At 35.8% G+C, this 24,178-nt stretch overlaps 1 protein-coding gene across 1 annotated transcript; it reads right to left on the bottom strand.

Moving 5' to 3' along the window:
* Positions 1-20: 20 nt before the first annotated feature.
* On the bottom strand, positions 21-23,968 carry LOC116158840 (insulin gene enhancer protein ISL-1). The gene is made up of 6 exons (XM_031471698.1): positions 23,914-23,968; positions 23,501-23,693; positions 13,196-13,500; positions 7,453-7,736; positions 680-883; positions 21-625 (listed from the first exon to the last, which is right to left on the bottom strand). The coding sequence occupies exons 1-6, from the start codon at positions 23,966-23,968 to the stop codon at positions 464-466; spliced, it is 1,203 nt and encodes a 400-aa protein (XP_031327558.1). The 3' UTR covers positions 21-463.
* Positions 23,969-24,178: the final 210 nt, after the last annotated feature.

Here is a 24,178-nt window from a genome sequence, read left to right as displayed (position 1 = left end):
TATTTTATATACATTTAATCACGGTTTATCAAATACAATGTTTTTACAAAGGAATTAACTGTAATACCTTGAGAGGCCCTCCAAAAATACTAAACAATAGACATGATGTAGGTAATGATGGTCTCAATTATTTTTCAAATTTTAACACCTATGAAAAATACTAAGTTAAATTTATTTCATAACAGATTATACAATAACATATTACAATAGATACAAATGACATTACTTATTACACAAGACCTTTGCTATATTTTCAGTATAATTATCCTAATAAAATAGTGACCCTTTCTATAGTAACAAATAAAAATCCCACTTTAAAGGAAAATTAAACCCAATTTTCTAAAACCAAATTGCAACTGCTATAAATTATAAATATTGCACAACATATCGGAGTAGGTAGATAATAATAAATATAGGCAAAGGCGAGCCGTGAGGTGAGAACATAAGTAAGCCAACATTCGGGTTAAGGACTGGCCGGTAAACTGTCGTCACTTTCTAGATACGTCACATAACTGTCTGTGCTGTCTGGATGTGTCATTCCATCTGAAGGCGGCGCCGATAAAGGCATCGGTGGACCTGGCGGCGTTGGCCCCATGGACGGTGGTGGTAAATCGTAACCGTGCATCTAAAGTTTATTGTATAGTAAGATGGGGTTGAGATATGTCTGGACTGTACTTACTTGATTTACAAGTTGTTGGAAACCTGGTGCGTGTGGAGGCTGCTCGAGATCGCTGTGTAAAGCGAAATCGGATAACGCTTTCCAAGGTGGCTGGTAGGCTTGTACTTCTAAGGGATGGACTCCTATCGGGGAATCGTGGCGGACTGGCGAAGAAGCTACCATTGGAATTCCCTGCATGGCTCCGTATCCGAGTTTCCGCCCATCCTGTATAAAAATCTATTATCAATTAATTTTCGTTTTACAGTTTAACAAAAAAAAGTTAAAGAAGTTTTATTAATACTACGAGTAGGTATATGTATCAGGTACTAAGCATCTATATTTTCAAGGCATTTTTATAATAACATTCCACAATTTGGGGACGTTGGAAAGAATTACAGAGAGTTTTGTCCCTCAGACTCTGACCTCTCCAGGAAACTGTTTTGATTATTGTATATTTCTGATATGTTTCTAGGTAGGGACTCGCTGTCGCTTTTAAAATTGACAATGCATTGTAGGTATACAGTCATATTCATGTAGAAGTAGACATAGGGATTTCCTATAGAAATTTCCTATGTCTACTTTTACATGATAAAAACTCTTCTAAAGGACGCCTAACTTTATGCAACCAAAGTAACTACCTACAACAAATGGGGATCTGCTTGTCATATTAATTAATTTGAATATTATCGCTTTGACTTCCTTATTCTAATTGTCGTTCGTGTGGGATGTATTCAACTAAAGAAAAAGTTGATATTGTCAATTGGTATAGTGCCGATAACAGTTAAAGGAGCTTAAGGGATTTATTTTTTGTGAAGCTAAAGCAACAATAATCAAATTAATAATTAATATGACAGCCAGACCTTTATTTGTTTCAAGAAGTTATTTTGGTTGCATAAAATTAGGCGTCTTTCAGACTTTTTATACTGTAAAAGTAGACATAGGACATTCCTATAGGAAATCCCTATGTCTAATTTCTCTGAGTATTAATGTCCCGTCCGATGCAAACTTTTCCAATACATATTTCAATACTTTACTGGTGGTTATTACTCCTTGAATTTTATTGTAAGTCAATGAGACCTTCAGTAAATTTATCAAATTAGGAAGAAGATTGTTTTGAGTTCCTTTGATGGCTTTCCTTCGTTCTGGTTCAATTATGTTCAGAGGTGGATTCCTCCACGAGTGCACTTGTGAACCTTTGATACTATTCATATTATTTTCTAAGGCTACCTGTTAAAACTTGACTTTGAGGAAAGCTGAAACCACTTTAAAGATCACACAGTTTAGCAGCTGATTAATCTGCTAGTTAATATGTGTTTAAACGTTCATAATTATACACTAAACCCTCTAGAAATATTAACAAGTTAAAAAGGCAATCGTAAACGATTTACAAAAAGCGCATTCCCACTTGCATTCATTTCCCATTTGTAAGATCCAACTTCTGTTAAAATCGTAAAAATCCGGCCACAAATATTGAAAGATAGCGTTGCATAGGTGCAATCCATTTTTGACGTGCTACTTCAATTTCTATTTAATTATAAGAAGAATTTCATTTCAATGCTTCCATAGATAAAAAAGTTGGCACTGCGCATGCGCAAAGCCAAATTTTGAAACTGGCGTTAGATTTTCCTTTATTCCAAGTGCCTACGTATCAAATTTCATTCCAATACTTTTATAAGTAAAAAAGTTTGCAATTCGGTTTATAAATGGTCGAGATGCGAAAAGGGCACTGTGAATTTTGAATCGATTCGACTCAACTTTTGGCATTGCGTATTATATGGCTAAAGCTATGCCCATATTGAATTTCATGCAATTCAGTTCATAACTAACGGAGATGTCAAAGCGATCGGACATTTCTAAACAAAGTTATCGTTCACACGGACAGATAGAGGGACAGACAGACAAAGGAACAGACGGACAGACCAACAGACAGACGACAGACAGCAATACAAAATTATAAACGATCTCTAGGATCGTTAATAAACGGCAAAAGTGTAAAATTATGGAACATGTAAAAAACGGTTTTTTGTTTTTTTTACAATAACTTTTTTTAGTAAACCAGAAAAAATTCCTTCCTTGGTACAAGACTCGACACCATAACGAACCAAATAGCGAAAAAAGTAGAACAATAGCTCTTAAGATAAAGAGCTAGTAGCATCTCAACGAACGAGCGGACGGACGGACGGACAGTGGCCACAATAGCGCATTTTTTTAAATTTTTGTGGAAATGCGCTAAAAATGTAAGATTATTTAACCTACCTAGGTACTAGATACGCCGAGTAAGAAATCATTTGTTTATTCGTTCCCTTACTTACAAGTATATGTGCCAGTGTCCATTAGAGTAAGTCCCTATTTTGATTATACTCCTCAAAGGTACCAATATTCCCTACACCGGGTGTCACCGAAACTACTATTCAGACGTGCATTTTAAAACGGCTTCAGGTGAAAAATTCGTATCGACGATAGGATTGAAAAATGTGCATATTATAAACAAAAAAAAAACAATTGACAGTCACTTCCGGTTTCACCGGAAAACAATCAGAATTTAGTAATTCAGAATGGCAACCCTAATATACAGCGTGCAACATCTAAGACCCCACCGATCATAATTCCTTTTCCATAAAGGTCATAACATAAAGGATAAATGTTGAAGCAAATTGTGCAGATTTACCATCACCATTGTTTCAAAAATATTTCTGGTCACAACTGGCGTGGTGTACCTACCTATTTCCAGATGGCAAATCAAACTTACGTTTTTTTTGTAAATGGAACATCCCATACTTTATTGAGGAATTGGAAACTACTTGAACAGTACTTATTAAGCGACAGAACAAAGCGATGTAAGCTTTATAGGGGAGTCGATGGTGTCCGTCCCGTCTGTGCGTCCGTGAACACGATAACTGTCAAACGCTTGGACCGATTCGGTTCAAACTTTGCACAATTGACCTAGGTATAGGCCACAAGTAATAAGCCTATTGAAAATGGGTCAAATCCAATGACCCCTTGGAGTCACGCCTCTCTGTCTCTGCCAAACGCTTGAACCTATTCGGTTGAAACTTTGCACAGCAGACTTATATGCCACATGTAACAAGTCTTTTGAAATTGGGTCAAATCCAATGACCCCGTAGGTCACACCGAGGTGCTCTGTCGCTTTTTTAGATGCTCGTGAACAGTGGCGTCTCTTCATTTTAGGAGCCCGTCTTCAAAAATATTTGAGGGCCCTTTCCCTTACGCTTAATTTAACCCCTTGGATTTCTAATGGTAACCATCTCACAACTATAAATGAAAATTCACTACAAATCCACCCCAGAAGATTTAGATTCTTTAACAAAGATAGCACCCTCATATCTAACTTCTGACGTTACTCGACTCAGACCTTTTAAAAAAAATTGATGGTTAGTGCTAGCTACAGGAATTGCTTGTGAAGGCTTCAGGAGTTGATTATTTTAAACAATTTATTTCTTCGCTGTTCAGCGTTTTTTTTTTGCTTTTCTCTTAGAGATCCCATTTTGACATTTTCGTCCACTCTGAGATGTTTGTTTAAAAAAAAAACCGTTGGTGTAGGTATATAAAGACACCGCTGGAGATACATTAACCTTTAAATACAATGCTGTCATTTTACAACAGTGTCACAATTCTTATATCAACCATTTTTAAACAATGTTAGTCTGTATATGCAGGAAATATTGTCTTGATTTAGCTTTGCTGATTTTGCATTATGAAGTTCCTACAGGCCCATTGTAAAATTTAGTGTCACTTTGTTTTCTACGTTCAATGAGAGTCCAGTTGATTTTGTTCGAACTTTAATTGTCAATATTTGTGCATTACAAAAGGTAATGCTCTTAATTGTAATTGTAATTCTTCATTTTATTGTGAATTGTATTGCCTTCACCTACTTGTAACTAGCGGTAGGTGACCCTTGAATTTGTTTGTTATTTGCTTGTTTCACTTTAAATGTTATTCTCATTTTTATTTATTTAAGATTGGCCAGTTAATGTTTTTTTGATGTTTAAACTCCTTTAGTTTGATTGGCGACTTCAATTCTTTGTGTATGAATCTGCGTTTTTTGACGTGCATGCTGGAGTGTTTACATTCTCGAAATACAACTTCTCGTAGCCGGGACCTTCGGATACCTTCTGGATTGAAGAAGGTCCCGCTAATTAACAAAGTATTTCATGTACTTTATGTAAGAAACTTCGGAATGTTATTTTTCACAACTGGGAATGGAGTGGAGTTGCTTTTCAATCTATTTGAGCTGGCTACTTTTGAGCATATCAAATTTTGTATTAGATTAGAGTCAAATTTAAATTATTCAAATTCAAGAGTTACTTCTTCGGCCCTTTTTATGTTGGGGCCCGTCCTCACTGCGTACCTTTGAAGCATTGTAGTTACGCCACTGCTCGTGAAAAGGAATGTAAATTGGTTTAGAAATTAATGTTTTATCTATCATTCCTATTTTAATTAATCAAAAAAATAAGATATCCTCAGATTAGGGGTTTATTTTTTGTGTAAGCCTTCGCCTTCGCTGTTATAACCTTCTTTCGCCTTAAAAGTTAAGTGTTTTTTGAATGTTTTTTAGAGAAACTAAATCGCACAGGCATCTTCCACTTTTACATAATTTTGTTAGGTCCTTTATTGAAAATTGAAAATATTAGAACGCTTTCAGTCGAAAATTCTAAGAACAATAACTAATGCTCCGTGGTTTATACCGAACAGAGAAATCTTAGAAGACTTAAAAGTGAAATCAGTCAAAGAGGAAGTGAGTAACTATAGCGAAAAGTATGCGTAACTAAACTTGAAGTACATCCAAATCCACTTGGCCTAAATTTGTTAGATAATAGTGAGGACACGCACAGGTTAAAAAGACAAAAAAACTCTCGACTTGCCCTCGAGATTTAAGTAAATGTAACTAAATAAATAATTAGTAATAACCATAGCCTTAGTATATGTACCTATATATGTAGAGTAATTAACCAAGTTGTTGTCATTGGACAAAACTTTCGTGTCCACTGCAACGCATAGGTACCTACACATTGCAACATATTTGCTTATAGTAATGTAAATTATACTGATTGCAAATAGAAATATAAAAAAAAAATTATTGAAAAAAGAAAATGTTTCATTGCGACCTTCGCCAATAAATGCCAATAGAAATATTTTAGAAACATGCCGACGGTATACCTAATTTCTCATATATTTTTTGTTATCTTTTATGGTAGGTAAAGGAATTATGATTCAGGGGTCTTAGAAGGTATACACCCTGTATTATTGCATAAGTTTTTTTTTTTTATGTAGGTACTAGGTATACCTAACCATGCGCCTTAATATTATTATTAGGCAAACTTATAATACTTTTGGACCTGTGATTTGTACTTTAATCATGATCCCGACCTATAACCCTCCAATGGCACAATAAGAAAAAGGATTTAAACATTTTAAAAAAATCCATATTTTTTAAGTACGAGAGCATAGTGAAAACGCAGCAACCGTTTTACTCGCCCGCCAGGTGCGAAATGCGGTTAGTGATTCGATTTTTGAATGCAAAAAAGGTTTATCTGATAGACATTCATCGCCAGTTAGGGGAAGTGTACGGTGAGAAGTGTATAGACATAAAAACGTGCGGAAGACGAAGAGGTGCCGAGAAAACGTCCACGATAAGCAGCAGTCGGGACAGAGAACCGGAGAATAAACCTTCATGAGATAGTGTGGCTAATTTTTTATTAAAAAATAGGAGACCTTATACTTTTCAATACGCCCTCGTAAGTATATCGTACATCAAGTTTAAACTTTGATCGATGTGCATTTGAAATGACATACTATACGCAATCCTATAGTTTTAACGAGCATACTTACAGCGAGAGCAACTGCTTTCGTGTGGGCATGTGTCTTCCCCTTAAAATGGTGAAATGTAAGTAAACTTAGTTCAGTCACGTGTTAATTCATTTAATGTGTGCCATAATGGTCCAGTGACTAAAATACTCGGCTTGCACCCTGACGACTCGGGTTCGCTTCTTTGACGCGAACACTTTTTATTTCAGAAAAATGCCTACCCAATGCAGGGAGACATTAAGTTAAGTAAGTATTTGTAGGTTTAGATTATCTTCTAAAATTTTTTGAAAAGCAAACTACACCAAATGCCCAGGAGGAAGCTGTAACTCTCTGTAAGCGCTCGTCTAGTTTTATCGTACATCCATTTATAAATAGGATATCCACATTCCACATTTTTCATTTCCTGTTCTTTCCGTTACTGAAATTAACTGTATGTAGGTACATAGATCTCAGATGAGTGGATTTAATGTTATGCTTTTTGTACCTTTTGCATATGTGAGATTAGGTACAATAAAATAGGTATCAATAGGTACCTGTAGGAGCTGTAGCTAAGTATTTAATTAAAATGGATTGTCTAATGCTTTGAATATATACATATATAAATAACTATCGCAATTTTGATCTCGCAAATTTGCGTCTTGTGTAGAAGAAGGACCATTCCAAGCAAAATCAAAATTTTGAACAGAAACGTAACAAACGGCCAAAAAAAGGCAGAGAGAGACACGTTTTAAACTGCCAAAAAAACAAGTTGAACAGGAGTTTGTAATTTTTTTAATAAACCAGCAAAAAATCAATGCCTTTTATATGGATACGTTTTGAGTATGCGTTGCATTATTGGTCACACCGTTTGGGCGTGACCTGGCGGAATTTAACACGCCTTCTGAGATTTCCCGATATGGGAGAGTGGTGGGGGTAGTAACATAAAAGAGCAGGTCAGGATTCGATCAAATTCACTAAATAGAACTAACCTTTTCTTGTTGCATTTGCTGCTTCATCAGTATCGTTTTTTTCTTATCCTTGCATCGCTTATTTTGAAACCAGACCCGTATTACGCGCGGCGAAAGCCCGGTCATTTCGACTAATTGTTCTTTCATAAGGGCGTCCGGTCGAGGGTTGGCCGCGTAACAAGTTCGTAGCGTGTGTAATTGTTTTTCGTTTAGTACAGTTCGCACCCTTGTCGGTTTACCGTCACTGCCGCTATTTGCTTTTCTAGGTCCTCCTCCCTTGTGTGAACCACTTTCCGAGCCAGAATCTGAAAAAAAGATTGATGATATAAGTAACAAAATCACTGCAATGAAAGAGAAGTTTACGAGCAAAAACACATTACATTCAATCCCTAAATGGAAGCCCTTTATTTAATCCCGAGCGAGTTCTGATCCCGGTGATCCCGAGGGGTTTGTTTACTTTATACTACCCTGTACACTTGACCACTAACTTATTCAGCATTATTTCATTCCGCAATGTCGAGGCTGGATCCAGTTTTTATTTACCTACTTTTGTTGGGGTTCTTTATATGAAGAAAAATTTTGCCTAAAGATTGTAGAAGTATACCTATATGTAATGTAAAGGATACTGGATATTTATATCAAAATGTTTCCAGCGGAATACGGGAAATTAAACCGATCCGGTAACATTTATAGTTTATATTCTCATCGCCTGCCTCTTCAAAAAATTACATCGACTGCAATAACGCAAATTGATATATATATAATACGGGGGGTTTTTATATTCCCGACCTGAGCTTTTTTTAACAAAACAATTGCAACATCCTATATAGGTATTACCTAATTTTGTTAGGTATATGTCAGTTTGTGCCGTCGGGTGTTGTATAGGTATGTAGGGGAGGTATTGAAATGAATATAAAATCGAGTACCGGGTTATACAAAACAAGGGCAATCTCTAAAAATTATACTTGGAGAAATGTTGGCTGATGTATAGGTATACGGTACGGGGATGATTGTCTTTCTAAGTCAACTACTTGCGAGTGGTCAAAGTTTAAATTTTTTAAGCTGAATTTTACTTTGAATACCACCCCCACTCGCCCTTTCTCTTATATACAAGGTGTTCCTAAATATGATGTAGGTAATTCTCCGCTCTAATTCTTTGCTTATTTTATGACTAAAAGTTCATATAAATATACCTACGTACGTAAACGTGTGGTTACGGATGTACAATACAAGGTGTTAAAATTTCAAGATTTTCGAGTTTTTTCTTTACCTAGGTATGTCTCTTGCAGTTACGCTAGAGGACTTACATCATTGGTCCTGTCAGTGGTAGTGAGAATCTACAGGGTGTTGTTTTTTAGGGATCACGTTCCATTTTCTTCAATTGTTTTTCCATGAGCCACTGGTAGATACCTATACTTAAATTATAAAATAATAATTCGATTTTATAGTTTATTTAGAAACTTTTTGGTCTCTTGTAATTTTTTCGTATTTGCAACCGTTATCGAGTAAAAAAATAAAAATCATTTTCGGATTTCGGTAGTTAGCTAAATGACAGTAAGTAAATTGTTAAAATGGTCCAGTAGGCCCTGGTTTTATTTGGATAATCTCTTGTTTTTATTAGCCTTGACAGTTCGCAATTGTATCTTGTATCTTGTGTTTGCTTATGTTTATAAATTAAAGATTTAATTTGTAAAGTATACGTACGGTGAAATTATAACACCCTGTAGATCGGTAAAGAAGCGTTTGGACCTATGCTTATATGAACCTTTAGTCATAAAATAATCCAATCGAAATTTAAATCATTATAATGTAGCATTAAGTCAGTATTGTTGATTTTGGAAGACTTTTTGGAACTAAAATCAACGGAGTCAGGTTTAAAAGAAAAATAGTCTAACGTAAAAACTAAAAAAATTTGAAAAATCTTGAACAAAACCTTTGATGTTAGGTATAGGGAAATGTAGGTATCAGATGACGTAGATTTTCATGTAGATTTCGAAAATGCAATAAAATACAGGGTGTTCTATTTAAAATAAGAAAGTTGCTATCCACATCCGGTATAAAACCAGAAGTGAAACGATCATGATATCTAATATTTTCTTTCTATAGAACATGAAACATTATGTTGGGAGTGCAAATTTTTAGGTTTAAATTATTAATGAGAGCCTGGACTAAACGTTACGTTGCGACCGCATTTTTAACTTTTTTGAACAAGCAAACTTTCGCCTTACGGTGCTCGTGCTAAAAAACAACAATACTATGGTGCCTATTCCAATTTAATTACACGATATCCTCCCTCTCCCAATATCCGCGTTACACAAAAAGAAAGAGAGATGATTGCCTTTAACTTTTTCGGATCTCAAATATAATGCACAGAAGGGGTTGTAGGAAAACCCGGAAAAACCACCCCAGAGGATTCACCCAAAGATATTTCGCACAGGTAGGTACCTATACCTAACGTGTCCCATTTTAGTTGACACTGCAATTTTCAAAGATAGAGGTTTTCGCGACCCTGTGCCACTTTTTTTGTGAGCCACACATAGAATCAATCTCGCTACGTTTGTTTCGGATGTACAGGGTGAAACGAAAAAGTTTGACTTTTTTGGATGTTATCACATCTTGAAAAAAGGTAAAAACGTTTAAAGTAGAATCCAGTGGCGTAGTAAAAAAAATGTTTGTCCTCCGTTTCTGACATTTGACCCAAAGTTGGTATTTTTAAATGTAACACCCAGTACCTATGTCTTAACGTAAATTTGTTTGCATTATTTTTCCTGATTACATTGATGTATCACAACCTATATTTTTTTTTAAATTTTAGCCATGAACCAAAAATAAAAACCTTATTTTTTACGGTTTTTAAATAGTAGGCCATGGAGTTATTGAGATTTTGTTTTGTTTATTAGGTATATCCATGGCAGCCGAAACAAATCAATAAAAATGGCTGACAGTAGAAACATACCATTTCAAAATTTTGAAAAATATGATAATTATAATATATAGGTTTAATGTACCTATATAAAAAAATATAGGTCGTGATACATCAATGTAATCAGAAAAACGAATACAAAAAATTGACGTTAAGATATACAGGATGGTGCATTTAAAAATACCAACATTAGGCCAAATCTCAAATATGGTGGTCCAAACTAAAAACCAAAGTTTCATAAAAATTTGGCATAGGTCCGCGAAAACCGCAACTCTCTATCTTTAAAAATAGCTGAGATACACTGCAGTGTCAACCAAAATAAGACACACGGTACATTGAAACAAATGCAACCAAACAAATGCAAACAAATTTTCTGTGGCTAGTATAGATACCTCAATGCAATACTAATGTGCGGGAGGTAAAAACCGTATATACCCACCAGACGGGACTGAAGTGCGTCCTAATCTCTCAGGTGCTTCTTGGTGTACAACAATTTGCACCCCCGAGATTGAAACAGGCACTTTATGTCCCTTGGTATAATTACATATTATACTATTCAGCATCTTATATATTTCATCAGGACTATATGCGGTAAATTATTCCCTGGAAACTGACCTGGTAAATTCACCCTCGAAGGTTGCACCAGATTATTCGTCACCTGAGTCCTCAACGATCACTCGCGTATCATTTTCCCCAAATAAATTCAGGTCATGGAAAATTCATTCCTATAGACTCAACCCAGATATATTTTTAGTTAAGTACGCCTAGTATCGCAAACCTTTCCCGACAAGATTATTTGGATTAAGTACCTATTAAGAAAAAAAACTGTAGGTAACTTGAGATTTTCTTAATTTTAATTGTCCAGCGCCTGCGTGCGGGACAATATATCTAAACAGGCTTTGTAAACCCTTCTTTCTTACAGGGATTTTGTTTTAATTCCCTCATGTTTTTCGGAAAAAATATTTGCCACTGTCAATCAATTAATTGTGTGGTTATTCAAATCCAAAGTGCGACCCCGATACAGTTTTCGTGCCAGATTTTTCTATTCGTGCCGAAGATTTATTTCAAATGTTGATCAAAATTTGTGTAATAAATTCTTTAGAATTGTCGGAAGTTCATAGAGGCCACCGAGTCTCTCAAATTGCAGCACCTATAAAATGAGTATCTGGAGGATATAGGCGTAGTGCTTGCAAATCTTTATAAAAGCGGGTCTATTATTATTATATACAATAAAACTGATTTTTTTTGTTTAGTTGATACGCATTGACTAGAATAAAGAAATAAGTTAAACACAAAACTAATACTAAATAATAAGTATATAGTAAAGTTTTTGTATAATTATCATTACCATGTAAAAAAACATTTCGAGGAATGTTTACGAGGTGTAACAAATTAAACCAAAATTGTCTACAGTGTTAACGATACAACTTAATTAATCAAATAATAGCAAGGTCCAAAATTAACTAATGTGGGCACATAAACATTTTCATTTTTTAAATTCAAGGTTTGAGATTAAACATTTAATGAATATTTACACAATTACCTAGCTGGGTACTTATGTAATGTAAACAATTTCTTAATGTAATTTTATTGTTAATTGTGCGAACACTTAGATCCCGATGCCAATGTAGATACATATTAAATTACTTTACAGTTACGGAACAAGCGTATTGTAAAAATTTTGAATGTGATTATTATGCAAAAATATAGTTCCTTACATCATTTCCAACGTTATTTCGTACTTTCCGCTATTTAGGTCGCTGAGACTTCATTTTTTGTTTATTTAGAAAAAAGTACCTACTGCTTAATTTCACAGTGTTTAGGTTTATAGAATATACAATGCAAACTAAGCTCATGTACACCCTCTATAGAGGTGTCACTACTATTTGAAAGTTCCATAACACTTGTTTCTTATACGTTTACGGGGGATCAGAGCCGGATTTATAATGACGCACAGTAATGAGGCCCGTGCCTTTTTCCATAGACGCGCTAAAAGTACGAAAAATTCGCTTTTTGTGGAAGAGTAGAATAGAGGCGGTGTTCATCGGCTGAGCTGCTCTTCCACTCAACCTCTATATTGTAGTAATAAATAGAAAATCAACAAAAAAATTATATAATAAGAGAACAAGTGAATGTACTGCTTGAAACAAAGAAAAATGATGCTTAAGGCTCATTTTAGGAGGCATTTTTTGTATATCCCATCCATTGCAATTTGTAATACATAGGTATGGTATGAATATCTATTAGTCAACAGTTATTGTTAACTTCATACGCAAATCGATTGCTGCCTGCTGGCCACGCTATTGCTAACTTCACGTGAGTATAGAGCTTTGGAAGAGGACAAGGTAATATATGAGTACCTACGATTTAATGTAGTTTTAATCAGATAGTAATGTTTCGAGATTAAATTAATCCAATGAAGTTCAATCGCCTTGGGATTTCATACTAGAAACTGGATTGATTCTCTGAGTGCGAGATTTTGCGTTTATCCTTATACTATAGATCACACAGTGCTCTCATTTTGTCCTACGGGAATAAAATGCGCCAAACTCTAAATCTAGATATACATGCAAGCGAATTTCAAATTATTACAAATGATAGATTAATACCGAGGTATTATAAACTAAAATGCATTCAATGCAAAGATGTAAAGGATGATTCACCCTTGAGTAATCAAAAATTTATAGAGGGTGAAAATGTAGCTTTGTAATGGTCAGTAGTTCACGCCTAATATAATCCTTTCCAAATCATCGCGTGGACTAAATTATAATCCCTTAAAACCGACCCCATCCGTTTCGCTAATGGACATCAATAAAGAATAATTTAGGTGGAGGAACTTACCGGACATGCATCCCAATTCCGTGCTTGTACTACTATGGTTGTTATTACTAAGGCTTGTGTTATTGTTACTTTCTGTTCCCGGATGTGGCGTCGACGGCGCCGACGTCTTTTCCATGACGTCGTGGTCTTCTTTACAATACAGGGCTCCGCCATCTCTAAGTGCAAACTCGTCGCCCGGCACAAGCTGTCGCGCACACGCCGAACACCGAAAGCACTCTATGTGATATATTTTACTTTTCGCACGCATCACAAAGTCATTTTTACTAAACGAGGAACCGCACTTGTCGCACTTTGTACCAAATAACCTAAAACAATGAAAAAATCTATAAGCATTAGAGTTTAAACATTTGAATGTTTGAAAAATGAAAATGGACACTTCTACGTTAGCTGTTTATTTCAAATTCACTATAGCAAAACCTTTATTTGTGTCATTTCACCATTAACATTTTCGATAGTTTGTGTTTTAATGGCAAGCACGTAAAAATTTAAAAAAAGACACAAAGCATCGCATACGTACGATTTTCAGTAGGGGAATTTTTTGTCATGCAGCTGGTATTTGGAAACCAGACTTTTAATTCGGCTCATGAATAATTGAATAATAGCACTGATCCTTGAACTCGTAGAAATCGATTCTTTTTTCTTTTCGTTCTCTTAGTTAGACGAGGAACAGACGGGCAGACGGACAAAACTATAATCACATAGGGAATTTTTTTTCTTTCGAAAAACTGACTGCTTCAATTTCACATTTGTCATAGATCTGCATTAACGAAATTTTTTTAAAAAGAAAAATGTGCGCTACGCTGAGCGTTTTGTCCGTCCGTCCGTTAATTCCTTCTATATCGAGACAGAAAACAGCTATCGAGCTTGAAACTTTAACAAATTGATTTTTACGAGTTTCAGGTTCGAACCAAAATTGGCTTGACGAAGTACTTATAAAATGCTAAATAAAAATAAAATGCATCCTTTTTTTAGTAGCTAAACTGTCCTGTCCACCAAGATGTTTGACTGGGGAATAGCTCCTGGATTATTCCATTGAATAAAAACACTTTTTATTCAATGATTATTCTTTGTTGTAACATAGTACCACAAAGAATGGATGGTGATTGTTTGAATCTTTTGTACTCGATTGGCCAAGAATGGTTCCAGTAATTCTGGCCCAGTGCTTATCCAATGCAACTTGAGAATCACACCAATAAAATAATTCAGCATCTCGATTGATTTCTTTTTGGACACGTTGTATTAGCTCTTCCGCTTAATTCCAACTGCGGGATTGATTGTTGCTTTGAGAGAAGAGATTTTGAAGATACCAAACTCACGAAATGAATGTCGATGCATCTGGTATAGATACATGCACCATAAGCGCGTGGTGATTAGTGGCAAAATTCATGATTAGCCTCATATCGTTGCAAAAAATTCTTCTTGGTATCTTGATAGAGTTCAAATATGGCAATTCTGTGTAGAATTTACGCCATTCTTCAATTATATCGTGTTGTAGGTCCTCGTGCCGTTCAATATTCATAATCCATAACTTTTACATTAACTCCTTGCACCAAACAATTACAAACCTTGAACCGAGAGGGATTTTGCATGTATCATATGCCCCAAGCCAAGGCTTTGGGTGCCGATAGACAACGGTATTCCCCACTTTGAATTCCCGGTATGACACTCCTAAAGTGTAGCTTTTACAGGGGGGGGGGGGGGATTTCAAACGTGTCACTTAAGGCCCGCCATACTGACAGGAACGTGCAGTTTTTACACTGAGGACATGAATTATGGGCCTCGCGCTGTTGTTTCGTGATTTTTGTTAACAATGAACTGAAGAACAAAGATTTTAAAACGCCATACCTCTGGAGCGTCGAAAAGTAGCCGCCATAATGGGGCAGACATGTCATTTTTCGCAATGAACATGTATAAAATAGATACCGGTATGGTGTTTTGGTTTTAAAATATTCTGTTGTACCATTAAAATAAAATACTAAGGAAGGATGGTTACATACATATAACGTACGCTTGTTGGGATCCAATTAGGCTTTACAATATGGACGACTTTGGCAATTAGGTGACACTTACGGTAAAGTAAAACATAATAGAAGAAACGAAAATTATAGATCATAGGTGGTAACCATGTTATATTTCTTAAAATGGTTCTCTTTCATGATACCTAGGTAATTTGATTCATTTTATAGGTTGTCATATCGATCCATTAGCGTAGCTATAGGTAGTATGTAAAACAACATTTTGAAATAGGTACATCTATTTTTCAGATTTCCTTTAGACAGTGAATAACGAGATCAATGGATTTCGTTTATAGGAAGAAATCTGTTTGTAGTAAAATGTGTAATTTCAGTATTACCCGCAAAAAAATAAAATATATATGTAAATGTATGTATACGCCACTGCACGTATGAACGTCCGCCATATTTAGAAGCATATAGGATCCTATAGCTAAAAATATACCGGGTGAATATTTTAAAACCGAACATAGGCAATTAACATGGGAAAAAACGTTTTTTGCAGATCCACGTTAACTTAGGGTTTTTAATGACACCAATCAAAAGAAGATTTTTTTTCTCCAACCACCTGAATAAGACGCTATTTTGTGACAGTGTTCGGTACGTAAAATTGACGTTTTGCGGATTAATCGCTTTCACCATGGCAACTGTACAAAAAGTGGATACTTTTGGTCCTAGTACCAAAAAGAAATTGACCTTGAAAGTTGGCCAATTAAAAAATTACAATCACGGAGATATGTCACATTGACATCGTTTTACATTGCAGGTTGTAAGATATTTCTATACATACAAATCAAATATTTTTGCAGATTCAATGCAAATAATGATGTTACCTATACGTATGTACATGTATTGAAAATGATTTACGCTCGCTATTTTTATTTAAACCATGTGTAACGTCGTAATTTACATATTCGGTGAACGTAATTTTAATACGTATACAACCCGGCGTCGCGCGTAACGCCATCTACTTCAGACCCATTGCACTATTATCTGTCGTTTTGAATTCAAAATTTGAAAAAGTTAATTGCAATTAATTTTAATTAAAAAACTGTATGGTAAGTTCTTTATTTCAATACAAAATATAACAATATTAATTTTGTATACCTACAATAGAAATGACTGAAACTGATAGCGACATGGATTGCACTCCGCCAGAGACTATAGAAACGGCAGAACATGCTACCTCAAGATTTGCTCCCTACAAAGTCGCGAGAGGTGAGAAGTAAGAACGAATAGGTTATAAGTTCACCTAAAAACTAGAGTGGCATGACACGTGAGGACAAGAAAGCAGAAATTCTTATACTAGTAGTGAAACTGACTGAATCTAAATTCGAATATAATTTGAAGTAAAGGGGGTTGGAGAAAAAATTTTATGTTTTATTCGTACAAAAAATGCGTTTTCGGGACTCGGAAGGTTGCTGGACTCCGCTGACGCGTCGTCCAGCAACTATCTTCCTCGTCCCGAAAACTGACATTTTTTGTACTAATGAAACAAATAACTATTTTCTCATCTAATGATATACGAGTTAGTTTATTTTCAGGTGTATTTCTCATTATTTTATCAAAAATTCAAATTAAATTCAATTAGCAAAATCATGTTAAGCCATGGAAATTTCCTAAAGAATTGAAATAGGTTTTCACACAGACGGAATGGGACGCTCATTAAAATGCACGGAAAACAAATATCGCGTACTAGAGTAAGTAAATATTTCCGCTGTAAACATTGTTTCTTCTAAGTACTTTTTCCTCATGTCAACCGCATTTTACAAAAAAATTAATGCCAGTTGTCATAAACTGATATTGATTTCGACGTTTGAATCTGCTTTTTGCCCTACTATTACTAGTCATAGCTTAACATGATTTTGGTAAGTGGATTTATTGCCGAATTTTTGATAAAATAATGAGAAATACACCTGAAAATGAACTACTATAATTCGTATATCATTAGACAAGGAAAAAAATCTTCTTTCGATTGGAGTCATTATAAACCCTCTCAGTTAACATGATGAGCAACTTATCTACAAAAAACCTTTTTCCCATGTTAATTCCCGATGTTCGGTTTGAGAATATTCACCCGGTATAAGCTTCTTCCTTAGTCTTTTATTTCAATGGTTGTATCACATTTAGCGGGGATTACAATGCCATACCGAAAGCGTGTCGCTAAAGGGGTGACATACCGAAAAAACTATTTTTTTAGCGACACTCTGGAATGGCCGGGAAGATTTGCTTCCAAGAGGCAAATTTTAGGGGGCGGCAAATTTGGCCCAAACTGTTTTATCTTACACTTTTTTTTCATTTTGACTATGAGGTTTTTCTAAACCGTAAGAGGTACGAAGTCGCTTGAAAGGGCAAAGTTATGCAGAATTTTATGTGGTTAATTTTCCCTTCAAACTCCTTATACGTTTATAGCGAAATTATGGCCAAAAAAAAAACCGAAAAATGTAATTTCCGAGAAAATATGAAAAATAAACCCCTAAAGCAGATCTAAAAAAGCGACAGAGCACCTCGGTTTGACCCTACGGGGTGATTGGATTTGACCCATTTTCAATAGGCTTGTTACATGTGGCGTGTAGGTCAACTGTGCAAAGTTTGAACCGGATCGGTCCAAGCGTTTGGCAGTTATCGTGTTCACGGACGGACAGACGGACACCATCGACTCCCCTATTACATCGATTAGGTATGTTGCTTAATAATGTTAACCACACTCAGTGAGATTAATTACCGAATGAAATACTAATTATTTGGTATCTCCGATTTTGTAATTTTTTTCTCTACCTAGTGTAATCAAATATGGCGTCTATAAGGAATAATAAAGTTGATGTAAAAAGATGGGAAAAAATCACTAAGGGTTTGTTAAACCATTTTGAAATCTTTGAAAATAAGTGAAACCCAGGTCGCCAACGCAATCTCGAAATAGTATATTTCATTACCTACCAGTCCAGAAAGTCATGCAAACACGGGAAAAGCCTTTCTGGAAGTGCAATGAACGATATTTTTCGGTTTTTTGGCCAGACTACGTAATTTGTTAGTTATAAGAAATTTCGAAACGAAAATTAATTAGCATAAATTTCTGCATAACTTTGCCTACTTAAGTGACTTTGTGTCTCTTCCGGTTTGCGAGATTGACAGTCTTACATATTTTATGTCTAATGAACACTGCCATGCATAGTGATTTTTCTAAGGTTTCTAACGATGCCAAAATCAAATTTTTATGAGTGGTGGGTTTCGAGTAAATTCTTCTTCCTTATGGACGCCATATTGGATTTTTACATTAGGTAGAGCAACAAATTACAAAATCGGAGATACCAAATACTTGGTACCAAAACCTATTAGCTCGACTGCACTTCCTGTGTGTTTTTTAACCTCACTTGGTACCTATTTCATTCGGAAATTAATCTTTAATTTTTGCATTGAAGTTTACAATGTATTTCTTATGGCCATAACCCCATGGCCATGCTGATGGACACTATGCCTGACAATAAACGAAAAATGTTAAATAATTTTACGCAAGCCATGGAATTATTGCTATAAGAAACACATTATAAACTTCAATGCGAAAATTGAAGATTAATTTACGAATGAAAAATTCTGCATAACTTTGCCTGCTTATTTAAGTGACTTCTCTTCCGGTTTACGAGATCCCACACAGTGAAAATGAAAATCAGATGCCAAATTCCTGATAGAACAGCTTCCTAGCTCAAACCATATATTAAACAAAAAATTGTCAACAGTCTTACATCCTTTATGCCTAATGAACACTGCTAAAATTTTAACGGAATCAAAATAACCGTTTTGCTTTTTTAACTTAGAAATTTCGTTCTTCGTTTTTTTTTGTAATAAATCCTACCATAATTTTTGTAGGTTGTACACAGGACAAGAAAGTCTTTCGAATAGTTTAACAGACATTTTGCATTGCTATTTGGAAAATAAAGTTCGATGCCTTTACGGCGCTCCAAAAATTTTTTTTCAAAAAAAAGGTGAGCGCAATCGCCACCGAGCGCAAGCTAGGAAGCTGAAAAACTCACCCTGTATAACTAAAGAAAACGAGTCTCTAAAATTTAACAAAAACCTCAATTTTTTAGACTGTAGTGCAGTATACTGGAAGACTCTAACGTCTATAGGTACCTATATGAAAAATTACTAAAAGCTCTGTAAAGTATACTTTTGAGATCATGAATTTTTAAAATATTCCAATAGCGTTCCAATATTACAATTTAAATTAGGAGTTTCGTGTAAAGTGTGTTTATATTGGTATAAGAATTTTTAAAGCATACCTTACTGCACCTTATAATAAACCCATAAAGAGCGTCTAAAAAAGTGGCAGAGCACCTCGGTGTGACCCCACGGAGTCAATGGATTTGACCCATTTTCAATAGGCTTATTACTTGTGGCATATAGGTCAACTGTGCAAAGTTTGAACCAAATCGGTCCAAGCGTTTGATAGTTATCGTGTTCACGGGCGGACAGACGGACATCCATCGACTCCCCATAAAGCTTGCATTGCTTTGCTCTGCCGCTTAATAATCACTACCTACACGATTGAGCTTTTTTTATCTCAGAAGTTCCCAAAAAAAAAACTGACACAACGATCCCCTAGTTCACAATAATCATGCGGGAAAAAGCTATTGTAATGAAGACCATAGAGCACAAATCAAAGTTGCAATTTCTTTGTCAAGAATAAATGTAATTAATATTGCGAACTAGGGTATCGATTTTCAATTATAGTCAGTAGGAGCGGAAAAAATGGAATAGTCTACTGGCGGTAAATTTGTAAATCCGCGCCACTGGGTATAGCAGTGGGGCCTTTAATACACTTAACGTATAAAAATGTGACAACTTTGGTCTTTGGAAGCCAATATCTGACGTTGGCAACATCCCATCGTAATGGCACTTTTAGAACTTTGTTCAGGACAAAAAGTGAGAACAAAGGAAACACATTTTCATGGTGGAGCGTATTATACATGTTCATTGCTAAAAATGACACGTTTTCCCCATTATGGCGATGCCCCAGAGGTAGGTATGGCGTTTTTAATTCTTTGTCTATTACTGAGCCGGGATGCAACAGACGCAATGGATCGAAAATTTTTGCTATTGCTGACGATATACGTCTTTTGGTTGTCACAATGTTGTTTTGAAAAAGATCTTAGTTCAGTGACAAGAAGAATCTGCTGCGACACCATGAGACTTCCAACAGCATCGTATCTTCACTTTCAATCACCAACTTCGGTTCGTTCGGCGTACTGGCTACGATGGAGGTAATCAGCTGAGTGCTATTATTTAGATGTCCATTTTCGTAGTCGAAATTCGGCTTCAAGAAGAATAGCATTAATTTCCTGCTGGATACTGAAGAGCTTTTCCAAGCCGCCGTTGCCTGTTGGAAGATCATCTACGCGTATATGTCTTCGCGAATTGATCGTGCAGCCTCTAGTTGTCGTTTTGCAATTGTCTGAGACACCTTGTACCTAAGTAGGGTGCAGAGAATGTTCAAAAGGTAACTGTTCTTAGCTCATACTGATGAAGTATCGAATCTCCATAGTATGCGCCGGAATTTTCTATCTTCCAGATGGACGCAGACTTGGAGATAGGTACCTACATCTGAGTGATCAGCTGACATGAGGAACTTGTGAAGACGGAATCGCTAAAGAATGGAAACTGCTTCCTGTTGAACTACGGGTCCGGTTGCTCGAATATCGTGTCATGACTTTATTGTTGAGCCGTCAAACACAATTCTTAACTTCGTTGTTAGACTATTATGGAGTATCACACCATGGTGAAACAGAAAGTCATCTCTCTGCCAACGGCAATAGCATATAACCTCTTCCTGGTAATTGAATATGTTGAAACCAGTTCGCTAGGAGATATTTTGAATGGAATCTTTATCATGAATCGTTCGCTGGAAGTTCTAGAGTAATTGGCCAAAAAAATGTTGTTAACAAACGAAAAGTTTATACCCGGCGACGACCTATCCCGGCGACTATTGCTTTCTCTGCATCCGTTATTCCGGCAATGCACACTTTCCTAACGGCGTTTATTTAACCTCATTTGTATTTTGTTTTTTTACATAAATAATGATATACCTACATTAGAACAAGTGGTCAAAGTAGGTACCGAAATAGGTGTATTATTGACGTATTGTAATTAATTCTTAGAAATATAGGAAACCGAATATACCACAATTGCCCTAGGTGCAAAGGACACATTTTTAGAAAATTACCTATTGATCTACGCGAGTAGCTACTTGAAAACTTTACCTACCTATAAATGGCATAATTTCAATTTGATAATTATAGTCCCTATTCAGATTGTATTATATCTAGAAAGAAAAAATCCCAGTCTATAAAAATAAGAAAACTTAATTCCGGTGAATTGTTTCAATGTAATAAACATGAATATGATTCATGTGTTTAGCGCGTCTTAAATATTTTCCATCCCTCACGATCTCAGAGTTCAAATTACCGAGACTATCGAAGCCGGGAAGGAAATGGTCGCCGGGATGGCTTGTCGCCTGAAAATCAGTGCCCGGATGGTTATCGCCGGGATGGGAATCGCCGGGATGACCGTGGCCCGCTCCAAATGTTATGTACAAGGTTATCATAAAGTAAGGGATATATTTCAGACTATTACGTATTTTTAACAAACTAAGTTAACAACAGAATAAGAAACGTAACCTGGGCTGTGGTGAATTTTTCATCTGTGGCAGAGATGGGAATGTCCTTAGATCAGTTTAGAGCATTTTGCCAGCTACTCCGAATTAGGTTTTCCTGCAGTTTTCCTACTTCGTAATGTAAATACCGGCGTAGTATAGAACGTTATTGTATACCCCTTACTATTGACCCCATATATCACACTCTGCTCATTTTCTCTCAGGTTTTCCCGAAGTTTTCCTGTCGAACGCATCTCACGTTCTGAATCTACTTTCAAACTCTTCTAAAGCTCCCCATCCAACTCCTTGTCATTTTATTTTTAAATATCTGGTAAAGTTCTCCTTAAACTTATCCGAAGTTCCCAAAAAATTCTTTTCCAGTTCTTCTTAAATTACTTTCACGTTCACTTCTTAATTTCTTCTTCGATCTTTTCTCAAGCCAAGTTCATTACATTCTTCCCAAGTTCTTCTCAAGTTCTTATGTGCTCTTAAGTTTCTGCTCAAATTCTTTTCAAGGGATTTTTATGTATCGTCCATCTTTTCTTAAGCGTCCCGTTCTGTTTTCAAGTTACTTTCGGGTTCTCTAATTTCCCTTCTCGTCAAATGCTTCTCCGACGTTTTAGGATCGTATCCAATTCCCCTAAAGTTCTATGTTCTTCTATAAGCTTCTCTCTCTATTTCCTAGGTATTCAAATTTAAATTCTTGATAACTCCACAAACGCCCGGGTGCATATTTGTAAACGACAGACGCGCGCGAAAATTTACCCTTCCCCACAGCGATTTCGGAATGGGAACTCACTTTAATTATGATTGAATGTGTGCCACATTGGTCTAGTGGAAAGGATACTCGGCTTGCAACCGAATCGGATTCGATTCCTAGCATGAAAATTTTTTAAAATCTTTTTCAAAAATGCGTGGACATTAGGTTGGATAATTTTTGGGGTACTTACGAAGACTGAGTGTTGGAAAGGCAGGTATACCTAAGCAAAAATGAACACTAAGTCCAATCGAAAGAAATCTGATTAAGTAAGGCACCCAATAAACAACTAGCTATCGATACAGCAAAATTATACAGAAATCAAAAGTAGTGGCGATGGACTCGAATACCAATAAAATACAGGAATGGAGGAAACTCATTATTTCGACTAGAATTAATGCAAATATGTGGTTGGATCTAATTATCGGCACCGAATTTTGTAGGTGACAGGGGCCGAACGACTTGCACAACGTTGGCAATTATAAACCTGGCAGTTGTTTTATTTAGGCAAACGCAGAAGCTCTCAGTTTTTGAATTTAGTGATGTCGTACATCTTGAACATCTTGTGTGGTTTGGTTTGTTGACGGTAACTTGAGAAGTCGAGTTGATTTAGCGGGACCGCGATTATGCAGGCCAAACGTTAGGTTAAAATTTTAACACATCTCATCTGGCCCTACCACTGCGCGCGGTACACTTTTAGACGAAAAGCAAATATACTATAAATGCTACCGAAAAGACGTTCTTTGTATTATTAACCGAATGAAAGGAATACACTAATTGAAATTTACTTTGAAAGTAAACGTGGTCGTTTAAAAAGCCTCCACAATTTAAAGTTTGCTCAAATAGTATACCGTCGTACCCGATGAGAGTAATGGATTTAAAAATCTTACCTAACGTAATCTCTTTTGCAATACGTCTTTCCATCTCTTACGAAACACGTGCAGGACTCGTCAAGAAACTGCTGACATTCTTGACACCTTAGACATGCTGCGTGCCATTCGAGGTCGGGGGCCACACGTAGGATGTACTGATCGTGAATTTGACCACCGCACCCTACGCAATGACTTAACCTTCGTGGTTTTTCTGAAAAAAATTTCAAAAATCTTCAACGAAAAATAACAACTCTGCCTAAGATTAATAAAAAGGAGATATAGATATACTTTATCTAAAATAACAACTGATCATTTGTGGTTAGGGATGGTTTGCACATTCTTCGTAGGTAAATCTCAAGGAATTGTTTTCATTTTTTAGCAAAAAAATAGACAAAACTGAGGTTGTGCTTTAGACCCGATTCGTTATGTACCTGGTAGTATTGTCATAAACGCAAAAAAGCATATATTCTTTTGACCTCCACGCATTAGAGAATTTAATACAAATAAGATTCGAATAAGAAATAATTTTGTGTTTGAAGTTATTCTTATTGCATATCTTTTTATCTACATCTATACATACTTTAAATTTGTACTCAGTGGCGTAGTTCTGCATCATCAAAGGGGGCATGTTTTGTCTTAATGGCAACTGCTATGGTTATGCTATTAAAAAAATATTGTTGACGTATTTCGGTCCGA

The sequence above is a fragment of the Photinus pyralis genome, unplaced genomic scaffold (genome assembly GCF_008802855.1).
Source record: "Photinus pyralis isolate 1611_PpyrPB1 unplaced genomic scaffold, Ppyr1.3 Ppyr1.4_LG1, whole genome shotgun sequence".
NCBI lineage: Eukaryota > Metazoa > Arthropoda > Insecta > Coleoptera > Lampyridae > Photinus > Photinus pyralis.
Note: the sequence above shows the minus strand (reverse complement) of the source record. Positions and strands in the feature narration are given on the sequence as shown.

Excerpts from the sequence above, each read along its gene's own strand:
- LOC116158840 (XM_031471698.1), bottom strand. The coding sequence starts at position 23,968 with ATGCGTGGAGGTCAAAAGAATATATGCTTTTTTGCGTTTATGACAATA. Across the intron at positions 13,501-23,500 it reads TGCAAAAGAGATTACGTTAG|GTTATTTGGTACAAAGTGCG; the intron begins GTAAGATTTTTA and ends TCATTGTTTTAG. Across the intron at positions 7,737-13,195 it reads GGAATTGGGATGCATGTCCG|ATTCTGGCTCGGAAAGTGGT; the intron begins GTAAGTTCCTCC and ends TCTTTTTTTCAG.